The sequence below is a fragment of the Microcaecilia unicolor genome, chromosome 8 (assembly GCF_901765095.1).
Source record: "Microcaecilia unicolor chromosome 8, aMicUni1.1, whole genome shotgun sequence".
NCBI classification, from domain to species: domain Eukaryota; kingdom Metazoa; phylum Chordata; class Amphibia; order Gymnophiona; family Siphonopidae; genus Microcaecilia; species Microcaecilia unicolor.
This window is the reverse complement of record NC_044038.1, coordinates 224,847,192-224,864,413: the sequence shown is the minus strand read 5'-3', so window position 1 is coordinate 224,864,413 and position 17,222 is coordinate 224,847,192. Positions and strand designations below refer to the sequence as shown.

General features: G+C 45.3%; 1 protein-coding gene across 1 annotated transcript in view; it reads left to right on the top strand.

Moving 5' to 3' along the window:
* CD40 (CD40 molecule) overlaps window positions 1–17,222 on the top strand; it is a 59,100-nt gene that overhangs the window by 30,770 nt on the left and 11,108 nt on the right. Inside the window, exons 7-8 of the mRNA XM_030213147.1 lie at window positions 3,919–4,002; window positions 11,238–11,275. Of these exons, the coding sequence (XP_030069007.1) occupies window positions 3,919–4,002; window positions 11,238–11,275 (122 nt within the window). The remainder of the gene's footprint in view (window positions 1–3,918; window positions 4,003–11,237; window positions 11,276–17,222) is intronic.

Here is a 17,222-nt window from a genome sequence, read left to right as displayed (position 1 = left end):
TAGGGAAGCCTGGGGGACTTGCATAGAGGGACCACGGTTAAAGTCCAACCGAAATGAGCATGGGGTAACCGGATGCTAACATGGGAAGAGGGTCCACTTAAGTACTGATCTTATTAAGATACTACTACTACTTAGCATTTCTATAGCGCTGCCAGGGTTACGCAGCGCTGTACAAGTTTAAACATGGGGAAGGACAGTCCCTGCTCAAGAGAGCTTACAATCTAAAGGTAAAAACTATGTAGTCAGTGTAGGTATCAGGAATGGGAAGGTGGTTAGGTACCAAAAGCAAGGGAGAAGAGATGGGCCTTGAGTAAGGACTTGAAAATGGGCAGGGAGGGCGCATGGCATATGGGCTCAGGAAGTCTGTTCCAGGCATAAGGTGATGCGAGGCAAAAGGGGTGGAGTCTGGAGTTAGCGGTGGTGGAGAAGGGTACAGAAAGGAGTGATTTGTCCTGAGAGCGGAGGTTACGGGTGGGAACATAGGGGGAGAGGAGGGTAGAGAGGTAATGGGGGGGGGGGGGGGGCTGCAGATTGAGTGCACTTGAAGGTCAATAGGAGAAGCTTGAACGGTATACGGTAGCGGATCGGGAGCCAGTGAAGCGACTTGAGGAGAGGGGTGATATGTGCGTATTGGTTCACGCGGTAGATAAGACGTGCGGCGGAATTTTGGACAGATCGGAAATCTGACAAAGAAGGGCAACCTTCGAAAGCTAATCAAGAAATGTATTAAGTTATGTCCAATAAAAAAGGTATCATCTTATTTTCTTTTCCATGTTTTATTTTGTTTGATTTCTACTGATAACCTTTAAGAGTGGACTAACACGGCTACCACACCTCTTTACTTCCATTGTAAAGCAATCTACCCTGCAGTATTGTGAAGAATTTACAATTTAACAATACATTTTCTGAAGACAGCCTTGGTATAGGCTATTAACAGTAATCAAGCTGTGACAGAATAAGGGCTTGAATCAGAATCTTAAACTGATCTACGTGGAAACCAGTGGGGTAGCCAGAAGTCAATTTTTGGGTGGGCCAACAGGTTGGAAGGGTGGGCACTAGACAGTGGTGTGCTGGTAAATGTTTAACAGGCTCTCTCCCCGGTCCACCTCTGCGCCCCCCCTCCCGTCCACCTCCCCTCAAAATTGCAGAGCTGGCTATAGCCGGGGAGAGAGCAGGCAATGCATTACTCTCTCCAGGAAAAAAAAACATTAAATGATCCCAGGTTCCAATCTAATTCATGTTTAATGTGGGATAAAATGCCATAAATAAGTAAATAAATATAAACTTTTAATGTTGAGCACCTGATTCTCAAAGTGGACATATTCCAAACACTATAATGAAAATAAAATGATTTTTTTCTACCTTTGTTGTCTGGTGACTTTGTTTTTCTGATCATGCTGGCCCAGTATTCGATTCTGCTGCTATCTGTCCTCTTAACTCCGTTTCCAGGGCTTCCTTTCCATTTATTTCTTTACTTTCCGCCTTTCTTCTTTATTTCTTGCTCTGGGTCCTCCGCAGACTTGACTGTCCAGTGGATCCAGCTTCTGCCTATTTTCTTCATCCATGTGCAGATTTTCTCCTCTTCCTTTTCCCTCATCTTATCTCCTTCCTCACTCTTGCATTCCCTCCATCCATGTCCAGCATTTCTTCTCTCTCCCTTCCCTCTCCTCCATCCATGTCCAGCAACCCTCCTCTCTCCCGCCCTTCCCTCCATCCATGTCCAGCAACCCTCTTCTCTCCCGCCCTTCCCTCCATCCATGTCCAGCAACCCTCCTCTCCCCTGCCCTCCCCTCCATCCACCCATGTCCAGTAACCTTCCTCTCCTCTTCCCTCCACTCCATCCACCCATGTCCAGCAACTCTCCTCTCCCCTCCATCCATACCCAGCAATTCTCTTCTCTCCCATCCCCTCCATCCATACCCAGCAATTCTCTTCTCTCCCCTGCCCCCCTCCATTCATCCATACCCAGCAATTCTCCTCTCTCCCCTGCCCTTCCCTCCATTCATCCATTCCCAGCAATTCTCTCTCCCCTACCCTTCCCTCCATGTCCAGCAATTTCTCCTCTCTCCCTGGGCCCTGTCCTCCCATCCATCCCCTGCTCCTTCCCTCTGCTGTGCCCCATTTCTCCCAGTCCTATCCACCCTCTACTTATCACCCCTCCCAGTCTACTACTACTTAGCATTTACCAGTCTCATCCTTCCCTCTGCTCACCACCCCTCCCAATCCCATTCATCTCCTGCTCCTTCCCTCACTCTGTTCACCATCCCTCCCTCTACTGTGCCCCACTTCTCCCAGATCAAGTTACGCCCCGCCCGCCCATGAGGTCCAGGATCGCCGAGTCCGTGACCGTCTACCCCTCTCTTCCTCCGTCCGGCGCTTCTACCTGGGATCCCGGGCCGGCAGCATTAGCTAAGTATCCACGCTGCCTTCGCACTGCCCCGGAAGCCCTCTCTTTAAGAGAAGGCTTCCGGGGCAGTGCGAAGGCGCCCGCCCGCGAGGTCCAGAATCGCGCGATTTCGACTCTACCCCTCTCTTCCTCCCTCCCTCGGCGCTGCAGTAATTGAGTGATGTACCTGGGATCCCGGCAGCATTAGCGTTGTATCCACGCTGCCTTCGCACTGCCCCGGAAGCCTTTAGCTTCCGGGGCAGTGCGAAGGCAGCGTGGATACAACGCTAATGCTGCCGGGATCCCAGGTACATTACTGCAGCGCCGAGGGAGGGAGGAAGAGAGGGGTGGAGTCGGAATCGCGATCGGCGGTGGCAAACTGTTTGGGGTCCGGAGCTGATGGACTCTGCTTCTGGGTGGGGCGGGCCTGAGGCAAAACTGGGTGGGCCTGGGCCCACCCAGGCCCACCCGTAGCTACGCCCCTGGTGGAAACAGTATCTAATCCTTTTGAAGTTGTCTCATCTTCCAGAAAATCTTTTTGATTAAAATGTTGACCTGGGGCCAGATAAACTCCTAAACATCTTCAGAAAAGGCTTAAAGACACAGTGAAGACTTTGGAGGAGTGGCCTAGTGGTTAGGGTGGTGGACTTTGGTCCTGGGGAACTGAGGGACTGAGTTCGATTCCCACTTCAGGCACAGGTGGCTCCTTGTGACTCTGGGCAAGTCACTTAACCCTCCATTGCCCCGTGTAAGCCGCATTGAGCCTGCCATGAGTGGGAAAGCGCAGGGTACAAATGTAACAAAAATAAAATAGATACTATTGGAGATTCTACATGGAATGTTGCTATTCCACTAGCAACATTCCATGTAGAAGGCTGCGCAGGCTTCTGTTTCTGTGAGTCTGACGTCCTGCACGTACGTGCAGGACGTCAGACTCACAGAAGCAGAAGCCTGCGCGGCCGCATTGGTGATCTGCAAGGGCTGACTTCTACATAGAATGTTGCTAGTGGAATAGCAACATTCCATGTAGAAACTCAAATAGTAGCAACAGTAGAGGAGTGGCCTAGTGGTTAGGGTGGTGGACTTTGGTCCTGGGGAACTGAGGAACTGAGTTCGATTCCCAGCACAGGCAGCTCCTTGTGACTCTGGGCAAGTCACTTAACCCTCCATTGCCCGCTGCATTGAGCCTGCCATGAGTGGGAAAGCGCGGGGTACAAATGTAACAACAACAAAAAAAAGACTTACCAGTGCCAATTTCTTTACTCGTCCGTTCTGAATAATGTTTTCCCAGCCCCCCCCCCCCCCCCCAATTTTAGTAATATGTTTGAGATAGGTTTGCACATGGGGGGCCAGCAATATATGCAAATATTTTTTACGGTTTCTACCACTAATCACTTCTAAATATCAGTAGATGTGCAGAAAACCATAATAATGAGATGCGTGGGAACCGCTTCCCGGGTGGCGGGCTAGTCTCGGACAGAAACGGAACAGAATTGTAACTTGTCATTTTTTTTTTTTCTTTTGTCACACAGAAACCAGGTTGCACCCCGGCATCATAGCTGCTGTCATTGTGGTTAGTGCTCTTGCTGTGACTGCTGTCCTCTTGATCATTTTACGTAAGTGAGACGACGTCATATATCACTGTGTCTGTGTGTGTATTTGTGTATCCCGGTAATACTTAACTCCGGGTTCACAATGAGCTAATACTTGAATCTGAACCGCACTGCAGTCTCTCTAGATACCTACATTTGGGTCTTTTTCGGCAGGTTGCTAGTGGGCTAGCCAGGTGGGGCGACAGGATAATGGCCTACGTAGCAAGTAATCCTACTAGAGTCAGGGTTGCCAGCTTCACGGTTGGGCATTTTATGTTGAACCTCTGGGAGCTTTTAATTCATCAATAAAGACTATTCTTTTACAAGGCCTCCCTTTTTGTTTATCTTCCACGTTGGATTTGGTGCATCGTTTGCCTTGTATGCTAAGTTTTTTGCTGAGACTTCTTTTAGGGTCCTGTGTGTACAGTTCTGGATATCACACCCTCAAAAAGATAATGAGGATTGAGCCATCCAGAAATGGTCATTGGTTTTCATCAAAAAGCATATGGGGTATACTTTTAAGAGAAAGGTGGGAGAGGGGAGATATGCTTAAATACCTCCATGGCATAAATGCACAGGACTTGAGTCTCCTTCAACTGAAAGGAAGCTCTAGGATGAGGGGGCATAGGACGAAAGTGAAAGGCAGCAGACTCGGGAGTAACCTGAGGAAATACTTCTTCAAGGAAAGGGTGGTGGGATGCGGTGGAGACAGACTGTATCTGAATTCAAGAAAGCTTAGAACAAGTACGTAGGATCTGTAAGATAGAGGAAGGGATAGGTATATGGTCTTGACCTGTCTCTTTATTTTTCTGTTTCTACATCTTATGAGTGCAGATGTTGGGGAAGCCCTGTGGCATAGCCCCCCAGCATTCTTCGCTGAGTGTGGGGCTCAGGTTTGAAAGATGGTGGCAGAGTTCGGAGGCCGCTGTTGTGTGTCTCCTTACCCCCTCCCATCTCAACTGCCAGTAATGGGCTGCCTGTCTATACACCTACAGATATATAGATGTTACAGAGGCCAAGCATCAGACAACAGCCAGAGAGATATTAAACACATGTCATAAAAGAAGTGTACCGTGTAATAACCTCATGTGACTCTCAGTAAACCCTGCAGTACAAGGTCTATTAACAGTCCTGTATGAGTGTTACAGCTGGTGATGAGATGTGTAATGTATGGTAAATAAATAAAAAAAAGCTAATTGGATTGCACTAAAACCCAGTAATTACTATAAATGATGATGGAGAGTAAAATCTTCTAATTAGGACCATCATTAGATCACAGAACTTTCTGGATAGATGCTCCTATTACACAGGTCTCAAATTGCGCTACAAAATAATTGTGCCTCAGGAGGACGATGTCTGCAAAACAATTGACTTCTGAAATCTGCATGCCACATGTATAGTCTTGATTTATATCGGTGTGTGAGGTGAGTTGTTTATCCCTCTAATTCCATATAGTGTGTCACAAATTAGGTAGCAATTTGTCGTGTAACTTGCGTGGTACGACAGCAGTTAAGCAACAAAATAGTGCTGAACCAGCAGGTACCTGCTTAAGTGCACTTAGGCGCTATTCTGAAAATTGTCGCATAAGGTGCTCTGGCATGTAATTGTGGGAGGGGGCATAAGTACAAAAGTAATGCCACACTGGAAAAAGACCAAGGGTCCATCGAGCCCAGCATCCTGTCCACGACAGCGGCCAATCCAGGCCAAGGGCACCTGGCAAGCTTCCCAAATGTACAAACATTCTATACAATCAAGCCATTGTGACATCACTAATGAGGTTGGCTCTTATTGGTGGAATGAGCCACTATGACATCACAATAGGTTAAATCACTGCTCTATGTAATAAAAGTGAGCCAAGTAGAGGACATAAGTACACAAGTAATGTCACACTGGGAAAAGACCAAAGGTCCATCGAGCCCAGCATCCTGTCCACGACAACGGCCAATCCAGGCCAAGGGCACCTGGCAAGCTTCCCAAACGTACAAACATTCTATACATGTTATTCCTGGAATTTTGGAGTTTTCCAAATCCGTTTAGTAGCGGTTTATGGACTTGTCCTTTAGGAAACCGTCTAACCCCTTTTTAAACTCTGCTAAGCTAACCGCCTTCACCACGTTCTCCGGCAACGAATTCCAGAGTTTAATTATTTATTATTATTATTTATTGCATTTGTATCCCACATTATCCCACCTATTTGCATGTGGTTTACAGAGTATGGTAATGACATAATCATTTCATTTCATGATAACAGGTATGGTTCTTAGTGTTTGAGGATTAGGTAAGGGAGGGTCAATTACGCGTTGGGTGAAGAAACATTTTCTCCGATTTGTTTTAAATTTACTACACTGTAGTTTCATCGCATGCCCCCTAGTCCTAGTATTTTTGGAAAGCGTGAACAGACGCTTCACATCCACCCTTTCCACTCCACTCATTATTTTATATGCCTCTATCATGTCTCCCCTCAGCCGTCTCTTCTCCAAGCTGAAAAGCCATTTCAGCAAACGTTTTATAACGTCATCGATTGCACACGCATGGCGTTGCAATTAGGCGCGTACATTTATGCCTGCTGTTGACATAAGAACGGCCATACTGGGCTTATGGATTGCTTGAGAAAAAAAGAAGGAGGAAGAAAAGACTTATGCAGCCTTAACCCTTGTCCCTGAGGAAAGTGATTGAAACCCCGCGGAGTCGGGCGGTTTCAGGGGAAGGCAACTGACGAATGTTTCAGCAAGGCAAGATAGTTCTGCCTAGGAGGCAAGAACTTGAGAGATAAGTGCACAGTTTTCTAGTATATACAATTTTAAAAGTGATAAGTGATTTTATAGCACTGAGGTGATTGGGAAGCATATAAAAACGAGCATATGTTGCTCTCCCAAAAAAATTTGTTAGAGTTACCCAATGAAAGAAGTGCTATGCCACTTTGTAGCAGCATTATTGACTGCAGTTATAGTGGTGAATATCTGAGGGTACTCTATACACATAAATAATATTTTTATTATATTATACTGGTGTGAACTGTTTTACAGCACTCTCTTGAAGTTGGTGGCTATGAGTCCTGGTTTGTGTGTATAAGCTATTCCACTAGCAACATTCCATGTAGAAGGGTGCGCAGGCTTCTGTTTCTGTGAGCCTGACGTCCTGCAGGACGTCAGACTCACAGAAGCAGAAGCCTGCGCGGCCACATTGGTGATCTGCAAGGGCCGACTTCTACATGGAATGTTGCTAGTGGAATAGCAATATTCCATGTAGAATCTCAAATGGTAGCGACAGTGGAGGAGTGGCCTAGTGGTTAGGGTGGTGGACTCTGGTCCTGGGGAACCGAGGAACTGAGTTTGATTCCCACTTCAGGCACAGGCAGCTCCTTGTGACTCTGGGCAAGTCATTTAACCCTCCATTGCCCCATGTAAGCCGCATTGAGCCTGCCATGACTGGGAAAGCGCAGGGTACAAATGTAACAAAAATAAAATAGATACAATTGGAGATTCTACATGGAATGTTGCTATTCCACTAGCAACATTCCATGAAGAAGCCTGCGCGGCCACGTTGGTGATCCGCAAGGGCCGACTTCTACATGGAATGTTGCTAGTGGAATAGCAACATTCCATGTAGAATCTCAAATAGTAGCAACAGTGGAGGAGTGGCCTAGTGGTTAGGGTGGTGGACTTTGGTCCTGAGGAACTGAGTTCGATTCCCACTTCAGGCACAGGCAGCTCCTTGTGACTCTGGGCAAGTCACTTAACCCTGCATTGAGCCTGCCATGAGTGGGAAAGCGCAGGGTACAAATGTAACAAAAATAAAATAAATAAAAAAATAAATGTGCGGGCAGATCTTTTAGCATTTCTGGGAGGGAGGTCCACGAGGTCTGTCATGTAGGTCGGGGCATCTCCGTAAATGATTTTATGAACAATCGTGCAGATCTTGAACGCGGTACGTTCTTTAAGTGGGAGCCAATGTAATTTCTCTCTTTATTTATTTATTTATTTCGAATTTGAAACTGGAGTTGGTACGTTATTACCGACTCCAACTCCACAACCCTGCATTTTACAAACCTGTATGTGTAAGTGCCATCAATTAAGCAGTGAGGCAGCAATTTTTTTTTTTTTTTTTTCATTTTAGAGACACAAACTGACAACAGGAAATTTAGGAGAACTATTCCCTTAATTGCTCATATAAAGCTCTGGCCCAAGCAATCCCTTTTGAAAAATACGTTCATGTCTGAGCTGACACAAAACTTGACTCTGAAATTTGTTTCCCATAGCCTTGTACTCCCTTTGTAAAATGGGGCAGATCTTCACGTGTAAATAGCAGCTTTCTGAAAATACCGTTTCTATACCTTTATGTAATCTTCACCTTGTAAATGCTACTGTTTTACACATGGAGAATCTTATAAAATAACCATTGGCTTGGGTCTGCAGTGTGTATATAAGTTTAGAATGTTTAATGTGTGTGTTTGTATTTTAGCTTATGTCCATGGCATTTGTATGAATTTTTGCCTGCTTGTATTTATTTATTTTATTGAACATTTATCAATTATTACAAAGAATCACAATGGAAATACAAGAATAGAATAACAAAAAAGCTTTCAAACAAATCATGGAAGAGTCTAGTCCACATCAAGGGGAGATATACAGTGAAAACCCATCATAGAAAGAAACTAAAGAAAAATCAACCGAGCATATCGGCAAGAACAATACAAAAACAATCTCTATATTAAACCTGCTTAATAACCACAAAAGAAATTATGAAACAGAAACACACTCAGTGGAAAGAAAAGTTTCTAGATGTGCAGGATCTAAAAGCAAATAGGAATGATTCTCATATGTGACCAGGCATTTACAAGGAAATGTTCACAATAAGCCCCCCCCTCCCCCCACTTCCAAGACACAAGCCTTAAGCTGTAGGAAGGCTTTTCCACGTATCTGAGTTGCCCTGGCCACATCTGAGAACATTAATACCACCTGTTCGTATCCTGTGTTTGTTTATGACTTGTCTGATCTGTTTGCTAGTATAACATATGTTTGTTTGGGGGCGGGTTGTACATGCCGTGCAATATTTTTGTTTGAAGCTTTGGGATAAGTTTGCATTTCCAGTCTGTTTGCTTTGGTAGGATTCGTGAATATATCTAGCTGTTCACATGCGGCTGTAGGATGTTTGTGTTCGTATTAGTGTCTTGTAAGCTTTCACACCCTCGTTTGCTTTTTTTTTCCCCTCATTCTGCTGTCTAAAAATATAGTTTAAAATAGATTTAAATAGGAGTTCGTTTCACAACATACTCTACATTTTCAGCAAGCAATTCTGTAGCAGAAGTCCAAAAGGCACCTATTTGGAGCATATTTTATAGGTAGCTATGTGCCTTTATAAAACAGTTATATTTAGTCCCAATAATACGCAATGCGGACATACGTTTATTTCTGCCCCAGTGGAGGTATAATTTGTGTGTAGCCTATGAGTTTAATTCTATTTAGAGCCTGACAGAAACCAGGATCTTCGGTTTCTGCCAAAAATGAATTTGCAACCGAAATTGGCCACTCGGTTTCAGTAGAAACCAAAACAAAATCTGCCCCCCCTCCCCCCCGAGCCTACGTCATCGTTTGTTGGGTTAATGAGCATAGGAGCGTCTTCTGCGGGAGATCCTGTTAGCTATTTTATGGTAATTTAAATAAAGTTGACCTTAACCTTGAGATTGGAACCGGTTTGGGCAGGAGACTGCTGCTCGTGCTGATTCCAGTCTCAAAATGGCTGCCGGGACCTCCCACTGCAGCCTCGGCAGCCATTTCTACAGAACAGTGGCACTGGGCAGGAATGAGTGGGCTCATTCCTGCCTCCAAAGGAGCCACTAGGCCACCAGGGCTTCTTCAGATAGGCCCAGGGAAGGCCTACAGTTGGTCAAGCAAGATTGGGGGTGGAGAATCATTGGGCGGGGGGACAGAGAGTTTTAGTTTTTTAGATTTAGTTTGCAGAATCCAAAACCAAAATTCGGTGGGCCTCTAATTCTCTATAGGACACCTGTTAGGTTAGGTGCCGGCATGATGCGTGCGAAGCGAGAATCCTATAAAGGCAATTGTGCAGTCAAGAGTAACATACATAGTAGTAACATAGTAGATGACAGCAGAAAAAGACCTGCACGGTCCATCCAGTCTGCCCAAGAAGATAAATTCATATGTGCTACTTTTTTATTTGTAATGTCCTCTACAGTGCACAGACCGTATAAGTCTGGCCAGCCCTATCCCCGCCTCCCAACCACCAGTCCCGCCTCCCACCACCAGCTCTGGCACAGACCGTATAAGTCTGCCCAGCACTATCCCTGCCTCCCACCACCGGCTCTGGCACAGACCGTACAAGTCTGCCCAGCACTATCCCTGCCTCCCACCACCGGCTCTGGCACAGACCGTATAAGTCTGCCCAGCACTATCCCCGCCGGCCAACTACCAGCCCCAGCACAGACCGTATAAGTCTGCCCAGCACTAGTCCCACCTCCCAACCACCAGCCCCGGCACAGACCGTATAAGTCTGCCCAGCACTAGCCCCGCCTCCAACCACCAGCTCTGCCACCCATTCTAGGCTAAGCTCCTGAGGATCCCTTCCTTCTGCACAGGATTCCTTTGTTTATCCCACGCATGTTTGAATTCCGTTACCGTTTTCATCTCCACCACCTCCCGCAGGAGGGCATTCCAAGCATTCACCACCCTCTCTGTGTTTGGTTTCACATTCTTACTTATTTTTGGAATATTTTTAAATTGTTCTTTCAGGTTGAAATTATAGACTATGTTGTGTAGATCAGTGAAACAAAGTCCTCCTGTAATGCATTTTGAACTGGATTTTAAGACAGCAGAATGTGGAAGATGTACAAGGCAGTGGCGTAGGAGGGGGGGGGGGGGGGGTCCGCCCCGGGTGCACGCCACTGGGGGGTGTCGGCGCCTCACTGGTTCCTTGCTCTCTCTGCCCCTGTTCCGGGGCAGCAGGGAACCAGCGAGGCGCCGACACCCACCAGCGGCATGCACTCGGCGGATTGGCTCTCCCGCCCGCCCCTCACCGCCTTCCGGGGGGGGGGGGGGTTGCACTCCGGAGGGGGGGAGGGTGTGCCGCGCTGCACCCGGGGGGGGGGGTGTAGCGGCGACCCGCCCCGGGTGTCAGCTGCCCTCGCGACGCCACTGGTACAAGGCACTGCATTTCATAGTGTGTCTGTGGTATTTTATGTCTTTTGATTTGGTTTGTATTCTCACCATTTGTGCTCACACTGGCATTCTCTGTTGCTGCAGGGTATCGAAGCTGTGTGAAGAAAAAGATACAGTTCCGGGTAGGTACTTGAAGGTGGCGCTTCTGGCAACTGCGTTCCACAGAATTCTATCGTAGCAAATTGTCTGATTTGCCTTCTGCCAGGATATCCTCCTCTGGGAATAATAATATTGTTGGTTGATATGCCGCTTTCCTGTGATTACACTCAGATGGTTTACGTATTACATACAGGTATTTATTTTGTCCCTGGGGCAACGGAGGGCTAAGTGACTTGCCCAGGGTCACACAGAGATGCAGAGGGAATTGAATCTGCTTCTCCAGGATCTTAACCCACTGCTGACTGGTAGAGCAGCAGTGGGAATTGAACCCAGTTCCCCAGGATCAAAGTCTGCTGCATAAGTTACTTTTCGGCACATACCAACATTCCCTGATGATGTGGTTCTGTAGCTTGTGATGTAAGAACACTTTGAAGTGGTCCCAGGTGTCAAGATCTCTGAGGAGGACAGTGTGCACTGTTTGAATATCCTCCAGTGTTCGCTGTTGGATTATTTACTGTGGTAACATCACCAAATTTAATTTGGTGGCACTGTAGAGACAACTACAATTCATGCAGACAGATAATAGCAATTACGTCAGTTTCAGTAATGACAAGGTGTTTCTTCTTGAGTTCCCCCGCTTTTTCTTGAATATTTAATCTACAAACCCTGAAGGGAGCCCCCCACCTCCCCCTGGAATTCTCAGCAGCCCCTGTGTCTATCTGCCTGCCCCCCTCCCCTTTCTTTCCCTGCATGGCCCTGTAACTCTTCATGGGTCTCGGGCTTTTTTTTTGCTCTGAAGAGCCAAATGTGCTTTTATTGTAACGAAGCCCGCCAGCTCGTTAGGCAGAGAAAAGTGTACTAAATTGAAGAGTTCCCTGAGGTGTTTGCAGCTGAAATATAACGGCACAGAGAAGTACAAGGAGAAAATAGCTTTTTAATGGTTCTTTTCTCTGATTCCAGGCTTGGTGCACACCAGGGGGATTCTTATTCCTTCTCTGGCAATTGTTCAGGCCCTGTTGAGTTTGGTCAGGTAGAAGAATGCCCCCCACAGGAGCCTTCTAACAGGTTCAGTGGATAGGGGGTTAGAGAACAGCTGGATACCGGCACCCAGAACAAAGGACTTACCTTATAGAGAACATAGCTTTTCATGAAAAAGTTTTGTCCCACTCCTCCACCCCCCACTAAAAAAAAAAAAAAGACACTGACAGTGGGTTGACAGTTGTCAGCGTGTGGTAAATTCACAGCAGTTTGAAGGTGCATTTGTTCTTGTAATCTGGGAATGCCCAGGGGCTGCGGGACTTTTGGCTGGAGATCACACAGGCTTTGACTTGAGGAGGGGGCACACTCCTGGCATGTGAAATAAGCTCATGAGTTTAGTCAGTGTGAAGCAACCTGCAAAATAGTTTGAAGCTGTTTGTACTGGCTGTTAGTAGATAACATTGTGAAACAGGAAGACATGACCACACCAACTTTGTGGAAAAATTGAAATGAGACAAAGTGTTAGGGAAGCAATAAAATGAGGCAAAAAAAAAAAGGCAGTCTGGGTGGCGGAGCAGTTGGGGGGAAGAGGGGGTGGTGGTTGGGAGGCGAGGATAGGGGAGGGCAGACTTTTACGGTCTGTACCAGAGCCGGTGATGGGAGGCGGGACTGGTGGTTGGGAGGCGGGAAATACTGCTGGGCAGACTTATATGGTCTGTGCCCTGAAAAGGACAGGTACAAATTCAAGGTAAGGTATACACATATGAGTTTGTCTTGGGCAGACTGGATGGACCATGCAGGTCTTTTTCTGCCGTCATCTACTATGTTACTATATATATATGCAAAATCACTCATCCAGATAGCTGCATCTGCTGACTGGGGCCATCTGTTGATTTTCAGCAGCACTTTCTAGCCAATAAAATCATTAGACTACCCCGCCATCCAGAAAGGGCTAGATTCAGTAAATGGTGCTTAAAAATTGGTTAAAAGAAAAATAAATCGGCACTCAAAGATATGTATCCATCATAGAATAGCATTCAGTGCCGATTTCAGCGCCCACATTTGGGTGCCAGGAGTTACACCTGCTGAATCCAGTATTCCATATCGTTCAAATCCTAAATGACACAGCTCTAGACTATACGGTACCATTAATAAACTTACCTCAAAGAAACACTAAATAGGAGGCAAGAAACTATCTCAGACTACACCTCCCAAATTGCAAAAAAGTGATCTACAAAACTGTCCACTCTGCAGACTTCACTTACCTGGTACATAAGTAATGCCATACTGGGAAAAGACCAAGGGTCCATCGAGCCCAGCATCCTGTCCACGACAGCGGCCAATCCAGGCCAAGGGCACCTGGCAAGCTTCCCAAACGTACAAACATTCTATACATGTTATTCCTGGAATTTTGGAGTTTTCCAAGTCCGTTTAGTAGCGGTTTATGGACTTGTCCTTTAGGAAACCGTCCAACCCCTTTTTAAACTCTGCTAAGCTAACCGCCTTCACCACTTTCTCCGGCAACGAATTCCAGAGTTTAATTACACGTTGGGTGAAGAAAAATTTTCTCTGATTTGTTTTAAATTTACTACACTGTAGTTTAATCGCATGCCCCCTAGTCCTAGTATTTTTGGAAAGCGTGAACAGACGCTTCACATCCACCTGTTCCACTCCACTCATTATTTTATATACCTCTATCATGTCTCCCCTCAGCCGTCTCTTCTCCAAATGGTGGAACCCCTTACCACCCAAAATAAGAAATGTACATGAATGTACTAGATTCTGCAACATCCTTAAATTGTTCCTATTCAAACAAACCCTCACAAAGAACGACCATATCTACTGAAAAAGTTGTGAGCAAAATCCAAATAAAAATATCTCAAACAATTAATTATTACCCGAATTGGTTTTTATTACTCTATTTACCATTAACTTTTTCTTTGCTTCATGTACAATTTCTCATTCATAATAGATTTTCTAAATGTTAAACATCCATAGCTATCCCAGTATGTTTATGATACTGTATTGTAAAATTGGATTCTTACAATAAATGATCTGTAGTGCATAGCAAGATGTGGGTGCGAATCCAAATTGGTGTCGCTAAAAATCATTAGACCGTTCCAACACCATTGAGATAGCGCCAGGATAGTACAAGGGCAGAATGAGAAACTATCTGGGTAGCGGTGATTATTCAGCTTTATTGTCCGGATAACTACCAGGCCAGCTTAGGACAGAAGAATTGTCCGGATCGTTACCGATTGCAGTGGTGATTAGAGATGTCATCTGGATAAATTGAGTAGCTGGCAGCCTACCCAAACATTCAGCGCCACTGTCCGGACAATGCATATCCGGGAATCGTTTTAAGCACCATGGCTAGCATTTAAAAGAAACATCAACCGCAGAGTTTAAATATTGACCCGAGGAAGTATGAAAATGTTGCTGCCTTGGTTGAAATATTTTTAATTTTGACTGGTGCATCTGATGCAGGCCTGCGTGTGCTGCGTTTACCCCATAGATAGAGTTGTGTATTTATCTAAAACTGCTTTTCATGGCAACACCAAAGCATTGTGTAAAAAAAAAGTGAAGAGAATATGGCTGACAGCATTCTACGGTTAAGTAGTCCTTGGACAAGATGGGGTGATGAACCATGTTTGGGGTTATATAGGACATTATCTTGCATCCACCAGGGGTTGCATTCATTTGATAGCCTCCTAAGCTGGGGTTATGACTGCTGCAAGAATGGTAAACTGTGTTTTGGAGGTATTTTCCCATTTTTAACCTGAATGACGGCCACCTAAACATCCGGAAATCACTAAAAACTAACCTGTTCAAAAAGGTATACCCCACCGACCGAACTTAAGTGCCTAAACCCAGCAACACAACAAAACCAAGGCTTGTAATAGACTATACATAACTCCTCCTCTCTACGATCCCCCAATGTGTCTCTAACATATGAACCTTATCCGACCTCATCAACTCCTTGTATTTGTTTCTCTACCTGAACCTTATCCGACCTCATCAACTCCTTGTATTTGTTTCTCTACCTGAACCTTATCCGACCTCATCAATTCCTTGTATTTGTTTCTCTACCGGAGATGGCGAATGCCTCTACGGTACAATGTAAGCCACATTGAGCCTGCAAATAGGTGGGAAAATGTGGGATACAAATGTAACAAATAAATAAATGTCTAAAGGTGTCTTATTTAGCCAGAAGAATTGTACAGTGAACATGGTCCCACATCACTTAACTCTGATTGCACTCTAAACTATTTGGCATGGTTGCATGAGACTCTATAAAATAAAATCAATAAATAGAACTATATCCTCAGGGAGCATTTCAGCTTAATCAAGTTTGAGTCAGCTATGCCGAAGCACCATTTTAATTGTTCACTGTCTTATATTTGACCAATGAAATTGCCGAATTGCCCAAAGACTGGACATTAAAGCTAAGAGTCTGCTTCAGCTTGTCACGTTTGTGACTGTTTCCTTGTCTGTGCTCACCTCGCCCTCTGGTGGCCAGACCTGGTGGCTGCAATGGACTGTCTGTTTACTGTCACCCGTTCCAGACTTCAGCCCAGTTCACTCCAGATTTTCCGGGCTGCCAGAATTGCTTTCCTTGTTTGTACCTGAACAGCACCCGTAGTTGCCTTGTGATTGCTGCAGCTGAGCTTTAGCAGCTGATGGGCTTTATTAATCACCTAGAAACATCTGTGTTTGCCTTTACATCGTCTAAGGTACCTGGTATGTGAGTGTGCTCTGTGCACTTCTGCCTGGTTCTTGTTTGTGTGTAGTTAGCTTTGGTTTTATTGTTTAGTTTCTAGTCTTGTTTCTGGTCTGCATTTCCTTGTCTTGTGTCTGTGTTCTTTATTAGTGACTGCTTGGCAGCTTTTAGTTCTGACTCCCTCCTGTCTGTGTTTCTGTCTTAGTGGCTGCCTGGCAGCTTGTAGTCTTGACTCTGTTGTGTGTTTCCTGCTGGTATCCAGGTCCTGCCGGCCGCCTGCACCCAGGGGCTCAACTCCTGGGGAAGGGTGGTCAAGTGCAGGTGAAGCCTTGCTCCAGTCCTGTGTTCCAGTCCAAGTGTTCTTGTCCAGTGTGTTCCTGCTTTGCTTATCCCTGTCTGCAGTCCCTGCTTTGTGTGTGTGTTAGCCCATTGCTGGTTGGGGTGGTTTTGCCTGCCACTGCCGCTCCTTGGCAGCAGCCCAAGGGCTCACAAACCTAGTTGCTGCTTTGAGACCTGACACAGCTAGAGCGACATGTCTCCCTGTGATTACAGGAAGCATATTTAATCTTTTCTTCAAGTAATAGTTCCATATTTGCCTAGCTCCAAGTACTTTTTTAATAACGTCATGTCATCTTTACAATATAATTATAGGGTGCTCTGTTTAAGGGTTGCGTTCGTGAAAGAAATACTTTTGCAATTCTTTGTGCTCCTTTTCTCTACGGAGAGACAACTTCTGTTGAGGTGCTTTTACAATATAACAATTCATAGTCCTCTGATTTTAAAACATGTCACTTTGCGGCAGATTTAGAGCAAGCCGTATGATCTTCTTTTCAGAAGATAAAGGGAATAAGGTTACACAGAGGACTAACATTCTGCCTACTAGACCGCACGTGCAACTTTTACATCACACCTACACGAGGGTCCAAAAAAAATGTTGTGGTTTATAACATTTTTTATGTATGTTCTTTACATTTGTACGTTACATTGGTTTTAATTTTGGTTTTAAATTAGATATCTAACCTTTTAATGTAAGGTCTGTCTTTGTTGTTGTTGTAATTTATGTATTTGAATTTTTATGTAGTTTATAATGATGATTATGGATTTTTGTGATTCTAACGCATATTTATTTATTTGTGTAGTCTTATCCCCTGAAGCAGCTCATTCCTGACTGAAACGTGGCCATGCTGGGCTTTGTTTTTTAATCCAATCAAGTGTCGTAGTGGGGGCTTCACCTGTCTGCTATATTGTTTGTCTTGGATTTTGTGGACAGA